Here is an 18,147-nt window from a genome sequence, read left to right on the forward strand (position 1 = left end):
TATGGGTGTGGAAAAGGCTGTGCTGAGAGAAAATTTATTGCCCTAAATGCCTATATTAAAAAGCAAGAAAGTGCAAAAATCGAGGACTTAACAGTTTACCTGGAGAACTTGAGAAAGAACAGCAAACTAACTCAAAAAGAAATAGGAGAAGAGAAATAACAAAGATTAAAGCAGAGAGAAATGAATGGGAGAACGAAGAACAATAGAAAGAATCAATAAAACCAAAAGTTGGTTCTTTGAGAAACTCAATAAAATTGATGGCCCACTAGCAAGACTGACAAAGAAAACAAGAGAGAGGATGTAAATAAACAAAATCAGAAATGAGAAGAGGTGCATTACCACAGACCCTGAAGAAATAAAATAAATCATAAGAGGATACTATGAACAATTATACACCAACAAACCAGACAACTTAGATGAAATGGACAAATTTCTGGAGACACACAAAGAAACTATATTGACTCAGCAAAACATAGAAGAGCTCCACAAACCAATCACAAGTAAAGAGATTCAATTAGTCATAAAAAATCTTCCAACAAAGAAAAGCCCAGGGCCAAATGGCTTCACAGGGGAATTTTATCAAACATTCCAAAAATGAACTAACACCAATCCTGCTCAAACTTTTACAAGAAGTTGAGGAAAAAGGAATTCTACCTAACTCATTTTATGAAGCTGATATCATTTTAATACCAAAACTGGGTAAAGATGCTGTAAGAGAGGAAAACCACAGGCCAATCTCCCTAATGAACACAGATGCAAAAATTCTCAATAAAATATTAGCAAATCAAATCCAACAGCCCATCAAAAGAATTATACACTATGACCAAGTGGGGTTTACACCAGGAATGCAAGGTTGGTTCAACACAAGAAAATCAATTGATGCAATACAGCACATTAACAAATCAAAAGGGAAAAATCAATAAAGCCGAAAAAGCATTCAACAAAACTCAGCATCCTTTTCTGAAAAAAAAAAAAAAAAAACACTCCAAAAGATAAGATACAAAGGTAACTTCCTCAATATGATAAAAGGAATATATGAAAAAACAAGAGCCAGCATTGTATTCAAAGGAGAGAAACTGAATGCTTTCCCCCTAAAATCAGGAAAAAGACAAGGATGCCCACTGTCACCACTATTATTCAACCTTGTGCTAGAAGTTCTAGCTAGAGCAATCAGGCAGGACAAAGAAATAAAAGGCATCTAAGTTGGAAAGGAAGAAGTAAAACTCTCATTATTTGCAGATGATATTATACTATACTTGGAAGATTCTGAGAAATCTACAGCAAAGTTACTTGAGCTAATAAACAAATTCAGCAAGGTGGTAGAATATAAAATTAACGTGCAAAAATGAGTAACATTTCTATACACAATCAATGACCTAGCTGAGGAGTCACTTAAGGAAAAAATTCCATTCAAAATAGCAACTAAAAGAATCAAATACTTAGGAATGAACTTAACTAGGGATGTAAAAGACTTCTACACAGAAAACTACATAACATTGCTAAAAGAAATCAAAGGAGATCTAAATAGATGGAAAGACATTCCCTGCTCATGGATAGGAAGGCTAAATATAGTTAAGATGTCAGTTCTCCCTAAATTGATCTACAGATTCAATAAGTACCAATCAAAATTCCAAGACCCTACTTTCAATATTCGGAAGATAGAAGCATTGACCAATAGAATCAAATCAAGAGTGCAGAAACAGACCACCAAAATCTATGGTCAACTGGTTTTTGACAAGGCCCCCAAGTCCTCTGAACTGGGACAAAATAGTCTTTTGAATAATTGGACATGGAAGAACTGGATATCAATCGCCAAAAGAATGAAAGAGGACCCCTATCTTACACCCTACACAAAAATTAACTCAAAGTGGATCAAACACCTAAATATAAGAACTAACACCATAAAGCTTCTAGAAGAAAATGTAGGGAAACATCTGCAATACCTAGTAATAGGAGTTAGCTTCCTAAACTTTACACCCAATGCACAAGCAACACAGAAAAAAATAGATAAATGGGAACTCCTCAAAATCAAATATTTCTGTACCACAAGAGATTTTGTCAAAAAGGTGAAGAGGCAGCCACTAAGGAAGACTTTTTGGTGGTTTCTTAGGAAACTAAATATTTACTTGCCCTATGACCCAGCAATAGCACTACTTGGTATGACCCAGAAGAGCTGAAAGCAACAACACAAACAGACATTTGCACACTAATGCTCATAGCAGCATTATTCACAATCACCAAAGGATGGAAACAAACCAAAGCCCATCAATTTAATGACTCAGCATTCATAATTATATGTTAAATCTTATCTTCTCTGTATAATTCCACCATCAGCTTTGATCTTTCCATCCCTCTCTTGGGGGTGTTTGGGCTATGGCAATTCTAAATTTTTCATATTGGAAGGGTCTGTCACTGATATGGGGGGATCATTAAATTGATATCTGTTTTAGTCCCCAGTAATTTAGAGCAGCTAGTAGTAAAAACCTAAAATAGTGAAATTGTAACCTGTGTCCAACTCTGAAATATGTTCTACAACTAATTGTGGTGCTATGATGTGAAATTTATAGCTTTTTTGTATGTATGTTATTTTTCACAAAAAAAGAAGGAAAACTTCGACTGTGGTGATAAAAAAAAATATTTAAGCCCTCTAGCCTCCTATATCCTGGAGTAGCTAGAAGGAAAAATATGAGAGGCTCATATGGTAAACTCTGGTATTTGTCCTGCAACTACTTGTTGAAGAGTGCTTTGAAAACTATTGCTTTTTTTTATTTCTTTGCTTTGCATATATGTTATACTATACAATAAAAAAAAAGTTAAAAATAATGAAATGCAAGGAAATGATTGTACATTTATATTATCAAATGGCCCCAATTCACAAAGTGTTCTCTCATGGGTGCATGGAGACTGAGTGATGTGTCTCCAAATAAACTATCTTATATGCGTGATTTGATCCTCAGGTTAGACTGTAATTGCCTATTTGGCCCAAAATATACTTCTCAATTGCTGGAAGACAAAATGAAAACTTAATAAGGAAAACTTCTCTGAGTTATAACTAATACAGCTTCCCACTACTCAATATGATCAGTTATGTCCCTTTTCTATCCTCTACCCACTCTATGAAGCTGATGTGAGTGGTTGAATAGTGGCTCCAGCAGATGAGGACACACCACAGTTTCCAGAGGGGTTTAAGAAAGGAGGTTACAATCACTTTTGGTTCATGTTATAGGAAAACCCTCTTCTGTACTTTGCTTAAGTGAACCTGTTGGTTCCATTTCAATTCTGGTGTCCTACTGCTTCTGACCAATGTTTCCAGGTTTGGGTGGCCTGCTATACGGTTGTATTTTCTCCCAGCTTTATCTTTACTTCAGGAAGTTTTCTGCTTAGTCTTAATCACTCACTAACAATCAACCATGATTGGGCAATATGTAAGAAACAGAAAAAAGCTAGTTTTCAAGGAGAAAAAATACAGAAGTGGATGAAAATACAGGAACAAAGATGAGAAATCATGTAGCACAGAGAGAGTGAGAGAAAGGCAAAGAAAGCTTAGTCAACTAGCAAGTCTGATCACATGTGTAATGAATGCCCCCTTTAAACATATGGTATATTTCTTGTAACCAAAAAGTTCCTAACAGGACATAAATACTCACTTAATTTTTACAAACCCATGAAGGAAGCACCCCCCCATTTTACAGAAATATTTCCAAAGTCATACTGTTAATATGACTGTATTAGATATATATATTCTTGCACAGCAGAAGTATGTCTATCTTCTACCAACATTCTGTCTCCCTAGCATGGACCAAAGGTAGCATAAAAATTGGAAAGGGGTGGCATCTTATTTGACAACAATATCAGCAGTGCATAACGATGTGGATAAAGCAACAGAAAGACATCTCAGGCAGGACAGGACTTCGCTAAGGCATTCATTTATTTGTCCTTAACTTAGGAATTCATTTATTAGCACTTACACATATTTATCATGGCTAAATTTCATATTAAACCTGGTATAGCTTTCATGCATAACTGGATAAACATGAAGATATCTTGGAAAAATTAACATCATTAACTAAAAATTTCAAGTGGCTTCAGAAATTGCTCATTACACATAACCTACCAGGTCAATACTATATTACTACTTGTCCTCCTACAACTCTGAACTTGTGGTTTTGCAATTAAATTTAAGAGTATATGTATTTTCATTTATTATAAAACGGAGAAGACCACCCCAAGGGCACCAAATTGAATTGTTCCCTTGCACGCTTGCCTATTACTCTCATTATAATTATAGCCATAATTATATTTTATATCTCAGAGCACAAAATGAAATTTGTGGAGTTTCAATTTTCAGAGCAAATCTGCCTATTTTCTCCTCTATGAATAGGACCTATTATTCTGTAGAAAGGAAAGAAGACCTCCTAATTAATTTGCATATCTCCATAATTTGATACATGTAAAAAGGAAGCAGAAATGCCACAATCATTGAAATATTCAAGAAGAGGTAAAATGTGTGTGTGTGCAGGTATAAACGTAGGGAAATGTTCAGATCCCAGGACTGCTCATCAGAATATACGGAATCCTAATAGATTTAATCCTGTATTTGCATATATAAATATATATACACAAACATATATGTAAATTTTGTATCTACTATTTAAACTTAAATATATTTAGATGAAAATAGTAAATGATTTCACATCAAACACCACAATATCATAGAAGTATCAGTCACATCTTAATTTAATTTAACAGTTATGGGGAAGATTACGCCACATCAGTAACTCTTATTTATAAAATTACCTAATTATTTAGAGTTAGCAGGGAAGGGAGATGTTCATTCCAATAAACTAGATAAGAATCAGAAAAAAACAAAGAAAATGAAAATGAAAAGAGTGAGAGAATCAGAAGCAATTTAGGCTAAAACAAGTTCAGCCAGTCTCCATTTATACTGTTATGATTTTAGAATTTTGAAGTTCTGAAGAAATAAAAAAATATGGAAAGACTATTTGGGATAATTAAATTTTATGTACTATTTGTTACTATTATTTTTCTTTGTGATCTAAAGTCACTTAAATCATGAGTCACCTATACAAAAGCCTTCTGAGACCAGTACGTAACATAAATGAAAAAAGTGGACCCAGAAGCGCTTAAAATGATCTATCATCTACTTATCTATCTATCTATCTATCTGTCTGTCTGTCTATCTATCTATCTATCTATCTATCTATCTATCTATCTATCTATCTATCTATCTATCTATCTATCTATCTACCATCTTTCCATTTATCATTTTCCACCATTGGTAGAATCATAAATATTGAGAAACATTTTTCTACTGTAAGAAAATTAATTGGGCAACTCCATGGATAAATGAAACACTCGTTTCCAGTGCTGTGGAGACCATAATGAAGTTGGGAGACTGAGGCAAAATGGGGAATGAATGTCCAGGCTAATAGGGGCAACCACCATGCTCCTCCAACCAGTTACAGCTGTGTGGCAATTTGGACCTGGAATTGCCAGAGTCCTGTTTTACAAGTGGAGAAGATAATGTGGATTTTCATGTGAAATCTATTTTTTAAACTTTGGGTCAAATTAAGAAAAAAAAAATCTGAAAATCTCTAAAAGTCAAATGGGGACTCCGGGCCACCAATTTGCCATTCCTCAGAAGTTGTTCAATATCTAAATTATCTAATTTCTTTAAACAACTGCAAAATTATGAGGAATTTAATTACAGGTGCTCAAATGTTTCATTCCAATGAATTCTACTTTTCTCTTAAGATATAAATGGTTTCAGTTCCTTTCAACCATGTTATTCCTAAATAAGACATATTTCTAAGCATAGGCCTATTTATTTCATATGCTGAAGAAGCTAAAAAGACTACTGAGAGGGGAAATCTAACAGAGGGTAGATTTATGTTCTATGAAGCCTCTACCACAATGCTTTAGAAGAGATGTGCTTGCAAAATTACTCAAAGTTACCCAAAGCGATGCAAGAGTTGAAAGGTATTTTCTGCAAACAAACTCCACCTATATTGTTTATTTTATAACCCAAAGACATGTATATGGAAGAAATGTTTTTACAGTAAAGGTGTCATTGCCACAATCTACTCTATTTTAAGTTCTTGGCGGCAAGACCGAGGGGACAATAAAAGGAGCTTCTAAGTGAGAAATCAAATAACTGTTTTCACAAGCCAAGAAGTGCTGACTCATTCTTTCATGTGGTCATTCTCTCATTTAATAAACACATATTGAACATCTTCCAGATGTAAGATGTAATTTTCGCCATGACCATGACTGGGATGGGTCCTACGGTCAGAGAGGGCCCTCTGGTTTGAGTAGACTTGAAATAATTAATTATGCTATAAACTGATTATTAAAAGCACAGAAGAAAAGTATAGGATTATATGGAAACATATAATAGGGATATTTGACCTATTGTTTGAGGATAAGGAAGTTTTCTTTAAGGTAAAAATTTTTGAGCTGAGTTTTCAAGGGTGAGTGGAAGAGAAGAATTTTCTAGGAAGAGAAAGTAGATTTTTTTTAATAACAGATATATTACGTATGCATAATTTATACATATTTATGTATATATACTTATATATATAATGTATATAAATTATATATTATGACAGATATAGGAGCAGAAGGTCTTGAAGAATTGGCTCTCAACATTAACTGTGGTTACCTGTGGGAAAGGTAATGATGGGGGATATGGTAGAAGAGGGGTGTAAACTAACTTTCACTTTTATTTCTATAGTTTCTAATTTTTTAATGAGAACATATCCATATTTTTCTTGTTTTAAAAATTAAAGGAAATGGTACACGCTGCCATTTGTCCTTGGTGGAGAGATAGCATTGAAATCCAAGACAGTGAAAGGGTGGTTTCCGATGAAAAGTTTAGTTGCTTATTTTAGAGAGCATTAATGGTTCATGAAAGCCAGTGAGTAATTCAAGACCATTTTATCTTAAATATGATTCTTTATTTCATTCTTTTTATTATGCCATTTATCTTTTTGGCTCAGACATGGAAATGTGCTCTTTCCATTCACAGTCACTGCTCACTACAAATAGACTGCATCTTGGCCATCCCATTGTTTAACCATTCTCTTTCAAATGACATTTTCCTTCTGGAAAGCTTGATTTAGGGTCAAATGTGAAACTGAGCTGAATGGAACTTTCTTCTTACTGACTGAATTACCTGGCATACTTTTCCCTTAATTTCCAACCAAATGAAACAAATATCAAAAAGATTATCAAGCATGCTGCCATATTCATAACTACATTCTCTCAGATGCCACATCCTCACACCTCAAGGCTAGCTTCCCCCCAGTACACTATGTTGCTGAGCCCCTGCTCAGTGTTGTCTGCTCTATCACACTTTCCTTGCCATTTATATCTTGCCATCCTCAAATCTTTGTTAAGGAGGCGATCTTGAAGCATCTATTAACCAGCATTTAATAGATTTTTAAAAAATGCATTTTGGGTTCAATAAACTGTGATTTGGTATTTATAGCAATCATGATAATTGATTTCTGTTACAAACTTATGTTTCCTTGGCATATTTTTACAATTGAATAAAGCATGGAACTAGAACCAGAAAACCTAGGTACAAGTCCTGGTTTCTCTGTTTGGCTGATGAGTAACGTTAGGAAGCCTGCCTAAGCCCTCTGAACCTAGATTTTTCATGTATAAATGCAGATAATGCACTCCAGCCTTTCCACATCACACGGTGGTAGTGAATCTCATTCTGAGTATTTCTTTCTCATTTTCTCGGTCCCAATTTAAATATATCTTTACCCAGGATGACCTTCCCTGACCTCCCAAACTAAGAGAGACGACTTTTAATGACACGTTCCTATAGTATCCTGCATTCTCCTTTCAAAACTCTCATTACTCTTGTAATTGCTAGTTCAACATTGTCATTTTTCACTGCCAACCCCAAGCACACTGTGAGCTCCATGAGGATAGGAACTGTGCTTATTTTATTCAGGACTACATAATACTTTGTATCATAGAACATCATAGGTATTCAAGTAAACATCAGTTGAGTGGATTAATGAATAATGTAATAGAAGGTGCTTTTAGGCAAGCAGATACTACTGTATTTGTTACTACTGTTACTTACAGTAGAAATTATAACATTACTATTAGCAGCATTGTCACTATTAAAATATAAGAAAGGGGAAAAAATATATATATATATTAAATATTAATTATAAACGATTTCATTTTTCTCCTCTTTCCTTTCAGCTCATAGAAACAAAATGCCCTTGTAAGCGTTGTCCACAGTCATGACACAGAGTAAAAGATTTGCTTCCCACACACCAATCCTTGAAATGTGCAAAGGTATGCTCTTACCCCAAAACAGATGCATAATACTTCCCCAAATTATGGTAGGGAATATGAAGAATTATAAAATCAGCCCCTTGTGAGAAGAGGACTCGTAACAAAACAAAAAAGCATGAAGGAAATACAATTCCCCAGGAAGAAGAACTAGTTCTCTGTTTCCATGAGTGGAGCTGCTTGATTTTGCACCTTCAAGGAGGAGGGGGAATGGAAAGAGTGGAAATACTATGAAATGTTTCAGATGCATCTCTTGCTAAGTTGAAGTTATTTAGACTAAGTTAAAGTATTAGGGGGAGTGGGGTGTGGGCGAGGAGGAGAGTAAGAGAAGGTGCCAGTGCGGTCCACTGAAAAAGAGATGAAGGTGTTTATTTGGCCTCATGAAGAGCTCAGAGCAAATGACGAGTCCAGAAAGCTCCCAGACCAGAGGCCACGTTCTTCTGAGAATCCTTCCAGGACTCAGGGTCCATGTGCCTACCCTTCCTGTTTGCGGCGGGTGCACTCTGTGAAGAAATGCCTCTCTATCATATAGCTCTGAGAGCTGGCAAATGCAAAGCAATGAGCCACACAGCAACAAATGTTTTCTCCCCAGGTACTTGTTGAGGTACTAAATTGAATGAATTGTGGCCGATCCCCCTGCCTCCAACAAACAAGTCAGCCTTTGTAGAAGAATAGCTTGAAAAGATATAATATGACAACAAAATTCTTCGTTTATCCAACTCTGCTGGAATGCAATCACCTTTTTGCATTCATCTGTCAGAAACTTACCAAATCCCAACTATCTGAAAAAATGCTAGGCCCTGGGAATATAAAATGGAATAAAATACTGTTTCTGACATCAGAATCATACATTTGGGCAACTCCTGAGCTTGGAGAGCTGTGGATTTCCATGTATAAAATAATAGGCAAAGAAAGACCTTTGCTGGGTGATTTTAAAAACAGCATCGTACTGCACCTGGAGGCAGGCTGGAGCGCGTCCCTGGGGCTTGTTGACATCCACGGCCACCAGCTGCCATCCACCAGTAGCATCTTCATGAAACATCTTCAAGACAAAGAGGGAGATGAGTCAGAGACACTTAACAAGGAACACTGGGAACTCGAACTTCATGTCTCCAGCATTTTATACTTTTATAAATGTATAAATTATAACTGCCTTTTTAATGCATTTTTGTTTAGAACATGAGTCCTCTCAATCATGTTCATTTTAACCCTCAAATATTAAATTAATAATATGAACAATAACAAAAATAATGACAATATATAGATTGCATTTATTGTGCACGTACTATGTGTCAGGCACTTGTGCCTTGCAAACGCTTTGCCGACAATTGCTCAACTATACTTTTCCACAAGACTCTAAAGTAAGTATTTTACCCCCATTATATAGATCATTACTTATTATAGCTTGGAGAAAATGAAAATTATAATTCCAAAGCATTGTATTTAGTGTGTTTTTTCTACAGGTGGTAATTTTTAAATTTTTATTTAGCAGACATTCCTTGCTGGGTGAATTTTAAAATATTTGTAAGATAAATAGAAGTGTGGATGTGGCCCAGAGAAAGAGACTGGTCTTATTTTAATGGAGGGAGATTGACATAAAATTACTAGACTTTGGGAAATTACTTAACCAGATTTTGCTCAGCAGAAATTTTATATATATGGTTATGAAAGGAACAAGTAGTTCTCCAGGCTTACAGGACATAGGTGATGAAATTCAGGGTACAACAAGCTTGCTAAAATCTGAAATTATTTGAAATGGATGTCTAGGTTATTATCTTATGGCATATTCTATTACCCTAAAAAGTTAGTCAATATTATACCCAGCAAGAAGACTAATATCCCACTTATATTTTCTCACCAATATGCTTTCTTTATAGTTTCTTAGGGGTATGTATGTGCAGACAGAGGTGGTAGTGGGATAGGGTGGAATTAAGGGTTTTTATATTTATAAGTAAAGATGCTAACTAAATAGCAGTTACTGTTTTTATTCCTGCCCAAGGACACTGCTCAATAAATGCAAATATTTTCTTTACCACTCTTACTTATATCATTTGTTAGTCTAACCGTGTGTTCAAAAGGGTAATATTGATAGAACAATGAGATGACACTAAAATTCCGTGATCAAGGATTTATGATTGTAACTTTAAACTCCCCAAAATAGAGGAAGTAGGTCATTTTATGAAAGAAAACTTTCCTCTATAAAATATGTTAGGTGGTGATAGAGGAGTGCCAAAAGTCATATACATGTGTGTGTGGGGTGTGTTTGTACATGTATCAATGTGTGCAAAGAAATATACATATATATGTATATGTACACTCCATATATATAAAAAATCAGGTACACATCTACACAAAGCTTCTTTGACCAAAGATGCCAATTACAAATTATTTTTTTCTGCTGTCCATTTACAGGCTTCTTATACCTTTAGAATGAGTTTTAAAAGGTATTCTTAGTGGTAGAATCTAGCACAGCCCATCCTTCATAAATAGGCTCAGTTTGAGAACACAAACCATACATTGGCTGAAATGTAAACCTTTTAAAGTGCCTTTCAAATTTCCTGTCAAAATGCTGGAATGCTCCTTTTAAGGACAAAAGACAAAAATCAATCTTGTCAGTCACTAGCTAAAACCCTCTATTGTATCACATATTCTCTTATCACGGCACTAAAAAATCCCTGACGTACCTATTTGCTTTGATCAGTGGCAAACTAATTTTCCCTGTTATATCATTTTTTTCCAGTAAACCAAAATGAAATAAATCTATATATTTGTTAGTAAAAGTGTGCTGTCAAAATCATTTAGAAGCAAAATGAAACCATGTTCGATTTCTCTTTAGTCCTCTGAATTATAAAACAGCAATTAGACTGGTTAATAGAACAGTAGATCTGTGAGGGAGACATTCACAGTTCTAAGAGAAGTGTGTCAGGGACTGCCAGGTGTCCCTCTTTATCTCTTCTCCGTCTTCCATAGAGAGTTTTTACTAGGACACGAGGCTACCAAGAATAAAGACTAATTCTTGTCCTCTTTGAAGCTCAGCCTGGTCATGTAATTGCATACTGGTCTATCAGATGTAAGCAGAAACTTTCCCTTTCATCCTACTTTTTTCCTTCCTGTTCTCTGGAATATGAATGTGAGGATTAGAAAACTTCAGCTGTCATCTTTTTCTTCCTTCCTTCCTTAATTCCTTAGACATTGTGGGTTTACAGAGCAATCATGCATAAAATACAGCATTTCCACATACCACCCTATCATTAATACCTTGCACTGGGGTGAAATATTTGTTACAATTGATGATAGCACATTTCTATAGCTGTACTATTAACTGTAGTCCATGGCTTAACTTAGGGTTCACTGTTTATATAGTGTAGGTACCTGGATTGTTTTTTAAATTTTTATTCTATTACCATACACAGAACATAACATTTCTCCTTTCAATCTCATTCAGATAAATATTTCATGTTGATTGCATTCACAATGTCATGTTATGATCACCACCATCCATTACCAAAACATTTTCATCATTACAGATAGAAACTCTGTACATTTTAAACCTTAACTTCTCATTCCCTGTCCTCACTCATAACCTGGGAATCTGTACTCTAGATTCTGACTCTATGAGTTTGCTTATTTTAATTATTTCAAATCAGCGAGTTCATACAATATTTTTTGTGTCTGACTTATTTCCTACAGCAGTCATCTTAGGCCACAAAGTGACTTTGGGATTGGAAATTGTGCAAGGTGGAACAGAAAAGATGAACGGAGTCTAGATCCGTGGCAATTCAGACCATCACACCAACCCTGCCTCCAACTTTACATGAGAGAGGAAGGAATTCTATGTTACTCAAGCCACTTATTTTGGGCTTTTTGCTCCTCGCAGCTGAACCAAACTTAATTAACACAGGTGATTTCAGACCGACTCTTCATTGATACCATTCAATTTAAACATACAACTTTGCCCTTTCACTCTGTAATTAATGCCTGTCTACTGATAAACACTTAGGAAATGTATATCAGGCAAAATTTTAAACTCACCCCTCAGAAACACAAATTACCAGCTAAAAATTAACCTTTTAGATATTTAATGCACACACACATGAACAACATGGGATCTTTCTTTTTTTTTTTGCACTAATATGTTATTAACATATTTTCAGGTCAAATATAGAAAGTTCAATCATGATTTTAGTGGCCTCTTTTATTTCCATTTCGTAATTTGTTGTTAGAAATTCAGGATGGTTCCAATTTTTACTAATGTAAAAATACATATTCATAAACATACTTGAATGCTCATCTTTGAAAATTATCCAATTTTTTTTTCTTAGAATAAATTCCTAGAAGTAGAATGTTTTGGTCAATTGTACATACTCTAAGTCTTCTGATCCATATTATATCAAACAGGTTTCTAGAAAAGATATTCCATTTTACACACTTACTAATGATGTCAGAGTGCCTCCTTCTCCATTTCTGAGCCAAAAATGAGGGTTTTTTTTTTTTAAGTAAAGAGCCCAGAACAAAGGTAGGATGTGAATGGCAGGGCCTGTAAGGGGTGAATTATAAGGAAGTGTCATCTCCTAGTAAGTAAAACTGGAGACTCTTGAAATTTGAAGACCAGTAATATAATATCGGGAAAGATAATTGACTTTCTAAGCTTTTTAAAATTTAATTTGCAAAGCAGAGACAATAATAGTATATAACTTGCAATACTATTGTGAGGATTAAATAAGAGTACTTGTAAAGACATTAGCATGTCTGTGGCTCAATTATGTTCGTTACTGTCATAAGATGCTATGGATTAGTGCAATACTAATAACACTACAAATTAAATGCCATGAGCTCTCCACTTTGTACAATCACTTGGAAACCCATCAAGATTTAAGTTTTGAGGATTATCTCAGATTTATCTGTTTGCAACCATTAGGGTTTTATAAAGGGTAAATGATTTTCAAATTTGTTAAAAATGTTTTGGAATTGTTCCATTATAGCAAAATACCATTGTCATCATTAATAACAATGGGTTATCTAATGGGAGGTGGTAGGAGAAAGAATCTTGTTAACAAGGGAGACCACCAGCAACTGAATTAAAATTCCAAACCAAAAGGAAAAGTGCCAAATATATATATATATATTATATAATGCAATGATAATTTTAAAATTTATTTGGAATTTTTATGCTTTTTGGGCTCTTTCAAAAACTACTGTGTGATAGCTATTATTACACAAAATAATGAAAGTGGACACCTGGCTTGATTTCACTATTAAATAATGTGTCTAATGACTCATGCTCACAAAATTTAATTCCTGTGATTAATGTATTTTCCATTACTACGGTTTCTTAATAGAAGGAGCTCACCATTGCACCGTGTTAGAATGGCCCTTCCCAGTGATAGCATGTATTAAATTACTTTCTCACATAGTATAGATATATATACATTAAATGGAAATGAAGGGTCTTGGAATGCAGTAAAAATTAAATTTTACTAAAGTATTATAAATGCTATAAATGTTATACATAGACTAATTCTTTCCACTTTTGATTAAGTATATTTCCATCTATTTCTTTCTGCTTTTTAATCCAGCATTGCACATTTATGAAAAGATTGCTTTAGGCATTCTAGGCATCAATGTCCTAGGAATGTTGATGATGCCATAAAGGAAGAAAATCTCCTTTTTTTCCCTACTCAGCCCTACCCTCCTCAGTCTTCTATCTCAATTAGGGGATACTAATTAGGAAAACATGTGTGAGCAAGTGTGCTCATGAGAGATAATGACAGATGAGAAATTACTGCTCTTGATATGGTCAAAATATTTATTTACCATTCCCCCTCTGTATGACCCTGTTGGATCAGGATCCACATATTGATTGCCAGAAGTCTGCTTCATCAGTATCCATAGCAGAAAATTATACTTGGTGGGTCCTAAAACTTAGTAGTTCTTGTAATCCAACTCTAGGCAATGTGTAATAAGCTTATCCCTACAATGAATCAATTTGGAGCAGAGAACAACAGGACAGGCAACAGGTACCTGAATAAGGCATCTAAGGAACGGGAATAGAGGCTGAGCCAGAGACGTGCTATGCCTGGAACGTTTTCCTCTAGCACATCATCTGCACATCACAGCACCCAGTGCTGTGGCATGAGTCGTCCCACCATGCGCTGACACAAAGGATCATTACATCATGGATGAATGGCTTTCCTGCAGTTTAACCCAACACATGGCTGAGCTCATGGACAGTTTCCCATTTCTAATAATTATGCACACATAAAAGTCACAATCCCCACAGTGTTCACGCAGACTCATGATTCCTCATTTGAAATTTTCCACATCATTTCCTTTGTTTTCCTGTTGCATGGTGCATTATGGTCTCCATAACACCTTTGCTATTAATTTTTATGTAATTTGTTTACTGCTGTGACTCTGAGGCATTTGGTGATGAACATTCAGTTGAAAAATGCTGCTTTGCGATTTAAAAGAATTCTCTTTGCCTCTGATTGATCCATAATATTGGAGACAATTTCTATAGACCTGCCTGAGATGTCTGAAAACACCTTCCTTGTCTTGTTAACCTGTATCATTTTCTTTCTAAACATATGGGCCTAATGAGAAGGCCATAGACTTCCAGACATGAACATGTTTAGCCCGCCACACACTGTCTTAGGACAGCTGTGAGGAATTACATACGTAGAGCAACTACCAAGGTTTCACACAGAGAGAAAGACAAAAATTGGCTCCATTTCTGAAAAGCTATGTTCTTTACATTACAATAGCCATGTTTATTTTCATCTTCTTAAAGCTCATCTGTTTTATTGGAAATGGAAATTTCTGATTTCTAATGAAATTGTTTTGATGACAGTTTGAAATCATTTAAATAGAGTTCCTTGTGCACACGGTTCTGTCAGATTTTACAAATGTATTAGAAGCACGGTAAATAATGTCTCTCCATGCCACACACACAAAAACATCCAGGGCCACTTGCCAGTGGCTGGTGAGGTGTGGGGCGGGGCCTGGAGCCCGGTTGCTAGGCAGCCTAAATGGTGTTTTTACCAAGAGGCTGACAGCAGGAGCTTTGGTTGCTTAGCAACCGGGTCCCTCAGCCACAGCTTTCCTCTTAATGAAGGTTTTCCACAATTCTCTGTGTGATTACCTCTGCTGAATATCTAGATGCCTTCCCTCTGAATTACTAACTTATTCCTCCTGATTAAGAACAATTTTGCATCAAGATGATTTTGTGCAACTTTGTTCAAACTCGCCTCACATTTTCCTTTCTTTTATAGCTGCCGACTGGTTTCGTGGTTCTTCTAAACACTCCTCTTCCAGCTGTGGTTCATATAAAAGAGCTACTTAATAAACACAATATAACAATCAATTGTTTTAAAGACATTTTAGGTCATCTTTCAGGAGCACCAAAGGGAAATATGCATTCAGCCCACAGCACTATGTTACCATGTAGGTCTTCACGTGATGACCAGACAAGAAACTTTTTCTCTTCGGTCATTTTCTGTCCTACTTAAAAGAAATGTCAGAATGGATTTGGAACTTTATTATTGTTCACAGTTTGCTAAAAGAGATGAGAGAAGAAATAAGAACAGATGACTTCTATGATCTAACCTTTCAAAAAATCTTTCATGGGAATAAGAAAGTCTGAATAGTTGTTTCATCCACCATGTCAATTACACTGTTTCATCTGTAATGAACTGGTTAAGCAATTCAAACTTTTAAAACATCGTAAAGATGCTGCATAAGGCTTTTCCCAAATATTGGCATGTTTAGTAGCATTTTATCACATAATACTAAAAGTTCGATTTGAAGGTTTCCTGAGTTAAATTTGCTTTGCATCTTTCATGGATACATTTGTTACAATGGGCCTATATAACTACTTATAAATTTATGCAATATTTCTCTTAAAATTTAATATTAAAATAATAGTAACAAGGTATTAAACTATTTCATCCTTGCTTTTGGAAATTTTATTTGCTCTCAAGTTCATACTAGGAAATGATAAGTAAACCGGTCCTCCCTCTTTCTAATCCCCCCACAACAAATATACAAAATAAAACCAAAAATCAAAATGAAGAAGGTTCTAAACTACCTTCCTATGTAATAACTTTCCTGCTGTTTTTAGTCAAATTCTAGGACACTTTCAGTTTCTCAGAAGTACAAGGGAACTCTTCTGGATATGTTGTAATTTCATAAAAGTCAGAAGCATGCATTTGGGGGAAATGGGTCTTCTTCAGGGTTTATTATACTGTGATTGATTAGTTCTGAATTAAATACATCTTCCATTAAAAAAATTTGAATCCTATATATAAATAGGCCCTTTTATATGCTCTCAATAATGTGAATATATACTTATAAAAATAGGAATTACACAGTTGCTATATACATATCTGCAAACCATTTGAGGACTTGTGATGACAGCATTAAATCACAGGTACATGATGAATGTGATCAGCCATCCTGGTTTTGTATCAAAACCACCCATAGAGCTATTAAAAATGCAAATACCCTGGATTCATCACCCAGAAAGTCTGATTTGGTGGCTCTGGGACAGGGCCCAGGCACCTGTAGTTTCCAAGAGCTCCACAAGGGAGTCTGACTGTAGAAGCCCATTATAACACATTCTAACAGGGCTTCCTTGAGTTCTACTGATGTTGAGGATTGAATATGTATATGTTTGAGAGGGTTACTGTCTCATCTTGCTTATACTGTACCTGTGTGGTGGCTGTTGAAGTAGTGCTGCTTCTTGATCCCCACATTTGTTGAAACTGTACTCTGATTTCTGCAAATGTCTCAATGATGACAGCAATAAACACATTCTGAAAGAAAATTACAAACCGCGTTTACCAAAGACTGGGAACAAGGAAGTGGTAGGCAACCCAAAACAAAAGATCTGCAGAAATTGCAACAAAACCTACACTTCATCAGTGTGAATTGTTACAGTACCTTAACAAGCCAGGCAAGGAAGAAAATTAAAGTGATGAAATAGAAGTAGGAACGCCAACGGGGAAAGCTGTCAATTGCTCTGTACATGAGGAACACCCAGCCTTCCTGGGAGGCAGCCTCATAGACTGTGAATATACTGGTGCCTGTCAACAGAGAGAAGAGCAGCTTGAGTTACAATTGACTATTGAAACGAGAAAACAGTTTTCAGAAAAATAATCAGTGCTTATCCATGCTCATTTTCTCAATGACAAAGCTCTTCTAACAAGATTAAAATCATACCTAACATTCTATTGTTCTTATTCTTAGGATCTTGATAAAATTGTCTCCGACTTCAAGCAAGGGCACTTTCAATATCTGTAGCAATAAAATACTTTTATATCTTCAGGCAGTTAAGTGCAGTTGAGAAACGGGAACTAGTTTTCAAATTGTGTATGGGTATAATAAGAAAAGAATGCATACCATGTAAGCTTGCCACTTGGGGCTTAAACATTTTCAGTGTGCTCCAAAGCACTTGCTACAATTTTAAACAAAATGAAACTCTGAGAATTGAAGAATTGGGTTTCATTTGAAATATTTTTTTTTCCTTGGGAGACTGAAATATCTTAGTTTCCCAAAATTAATATGATAGAGTCTGTCTTTTGGATTCTGTGGTGGTTACTGAAAACCAAAATGCAGAGTAATAAATCATCAAAGAGTATTTTGTATCTGCTGGGAGAATTGTCTCCCTGAAAATACTTCTGATAGTGGAAAGAAAGAGAAGCTAATGATACACTGACAGATTTTTGAATATTTGGTTAAAAGAATCTAAAATGCCATATAGGAAAAACTTGAAATTACTAGACATCAGAAAGGCTAGGGCAAATTTGT

General features: G+C 35.3%; 1 protein-coding gene across 1 annotated transcript in view; it reads right to left on the reverse strand.

The window, feature by feature from the left end:
- The window catches only part of NALCN (sodium leak channel, non-selective), a 326,977-nt gene that overhangs the window by 216,579 nt on the left and 92,251 nt on the right, over positions 1-18,147 (reverse strand). Inside the window, exons 7-9 of the mRNA XM_077155855.1 lie at positions 17,281-17,423; positions 17,049-17,153; positions 9,296-9,382 (exon numbers count right to left, since the gene is read on the reverse strand). Of these exons, the coding sequence (XP_077011970.1) occupies positions 9,296-9,382; positions 17,049-17,153; positions 17,281-17,423 (335 nt within the window). The remainder of the gene's footprint in view (positions 1-9,295; positions 9,383-17,048; positions 17,154-17,280; positions 17,424-18,147) is intronic.

This window comes from Tamandua tetradactyla, chromosome 4 (genome assembly GCF_023851605.1).
Source record: "Tamandua tetradactyla isolate mTamTet1 chromosome 4, mTamTet1.pri, whole genome shotgun sequence".
Taxonomy (NCBI): Eukaryota; Metazoa; Chordata; class Mammalia; order Pilosa; family Myrmecophagidae; genus Tamandua; species Tamandua tetradactyla.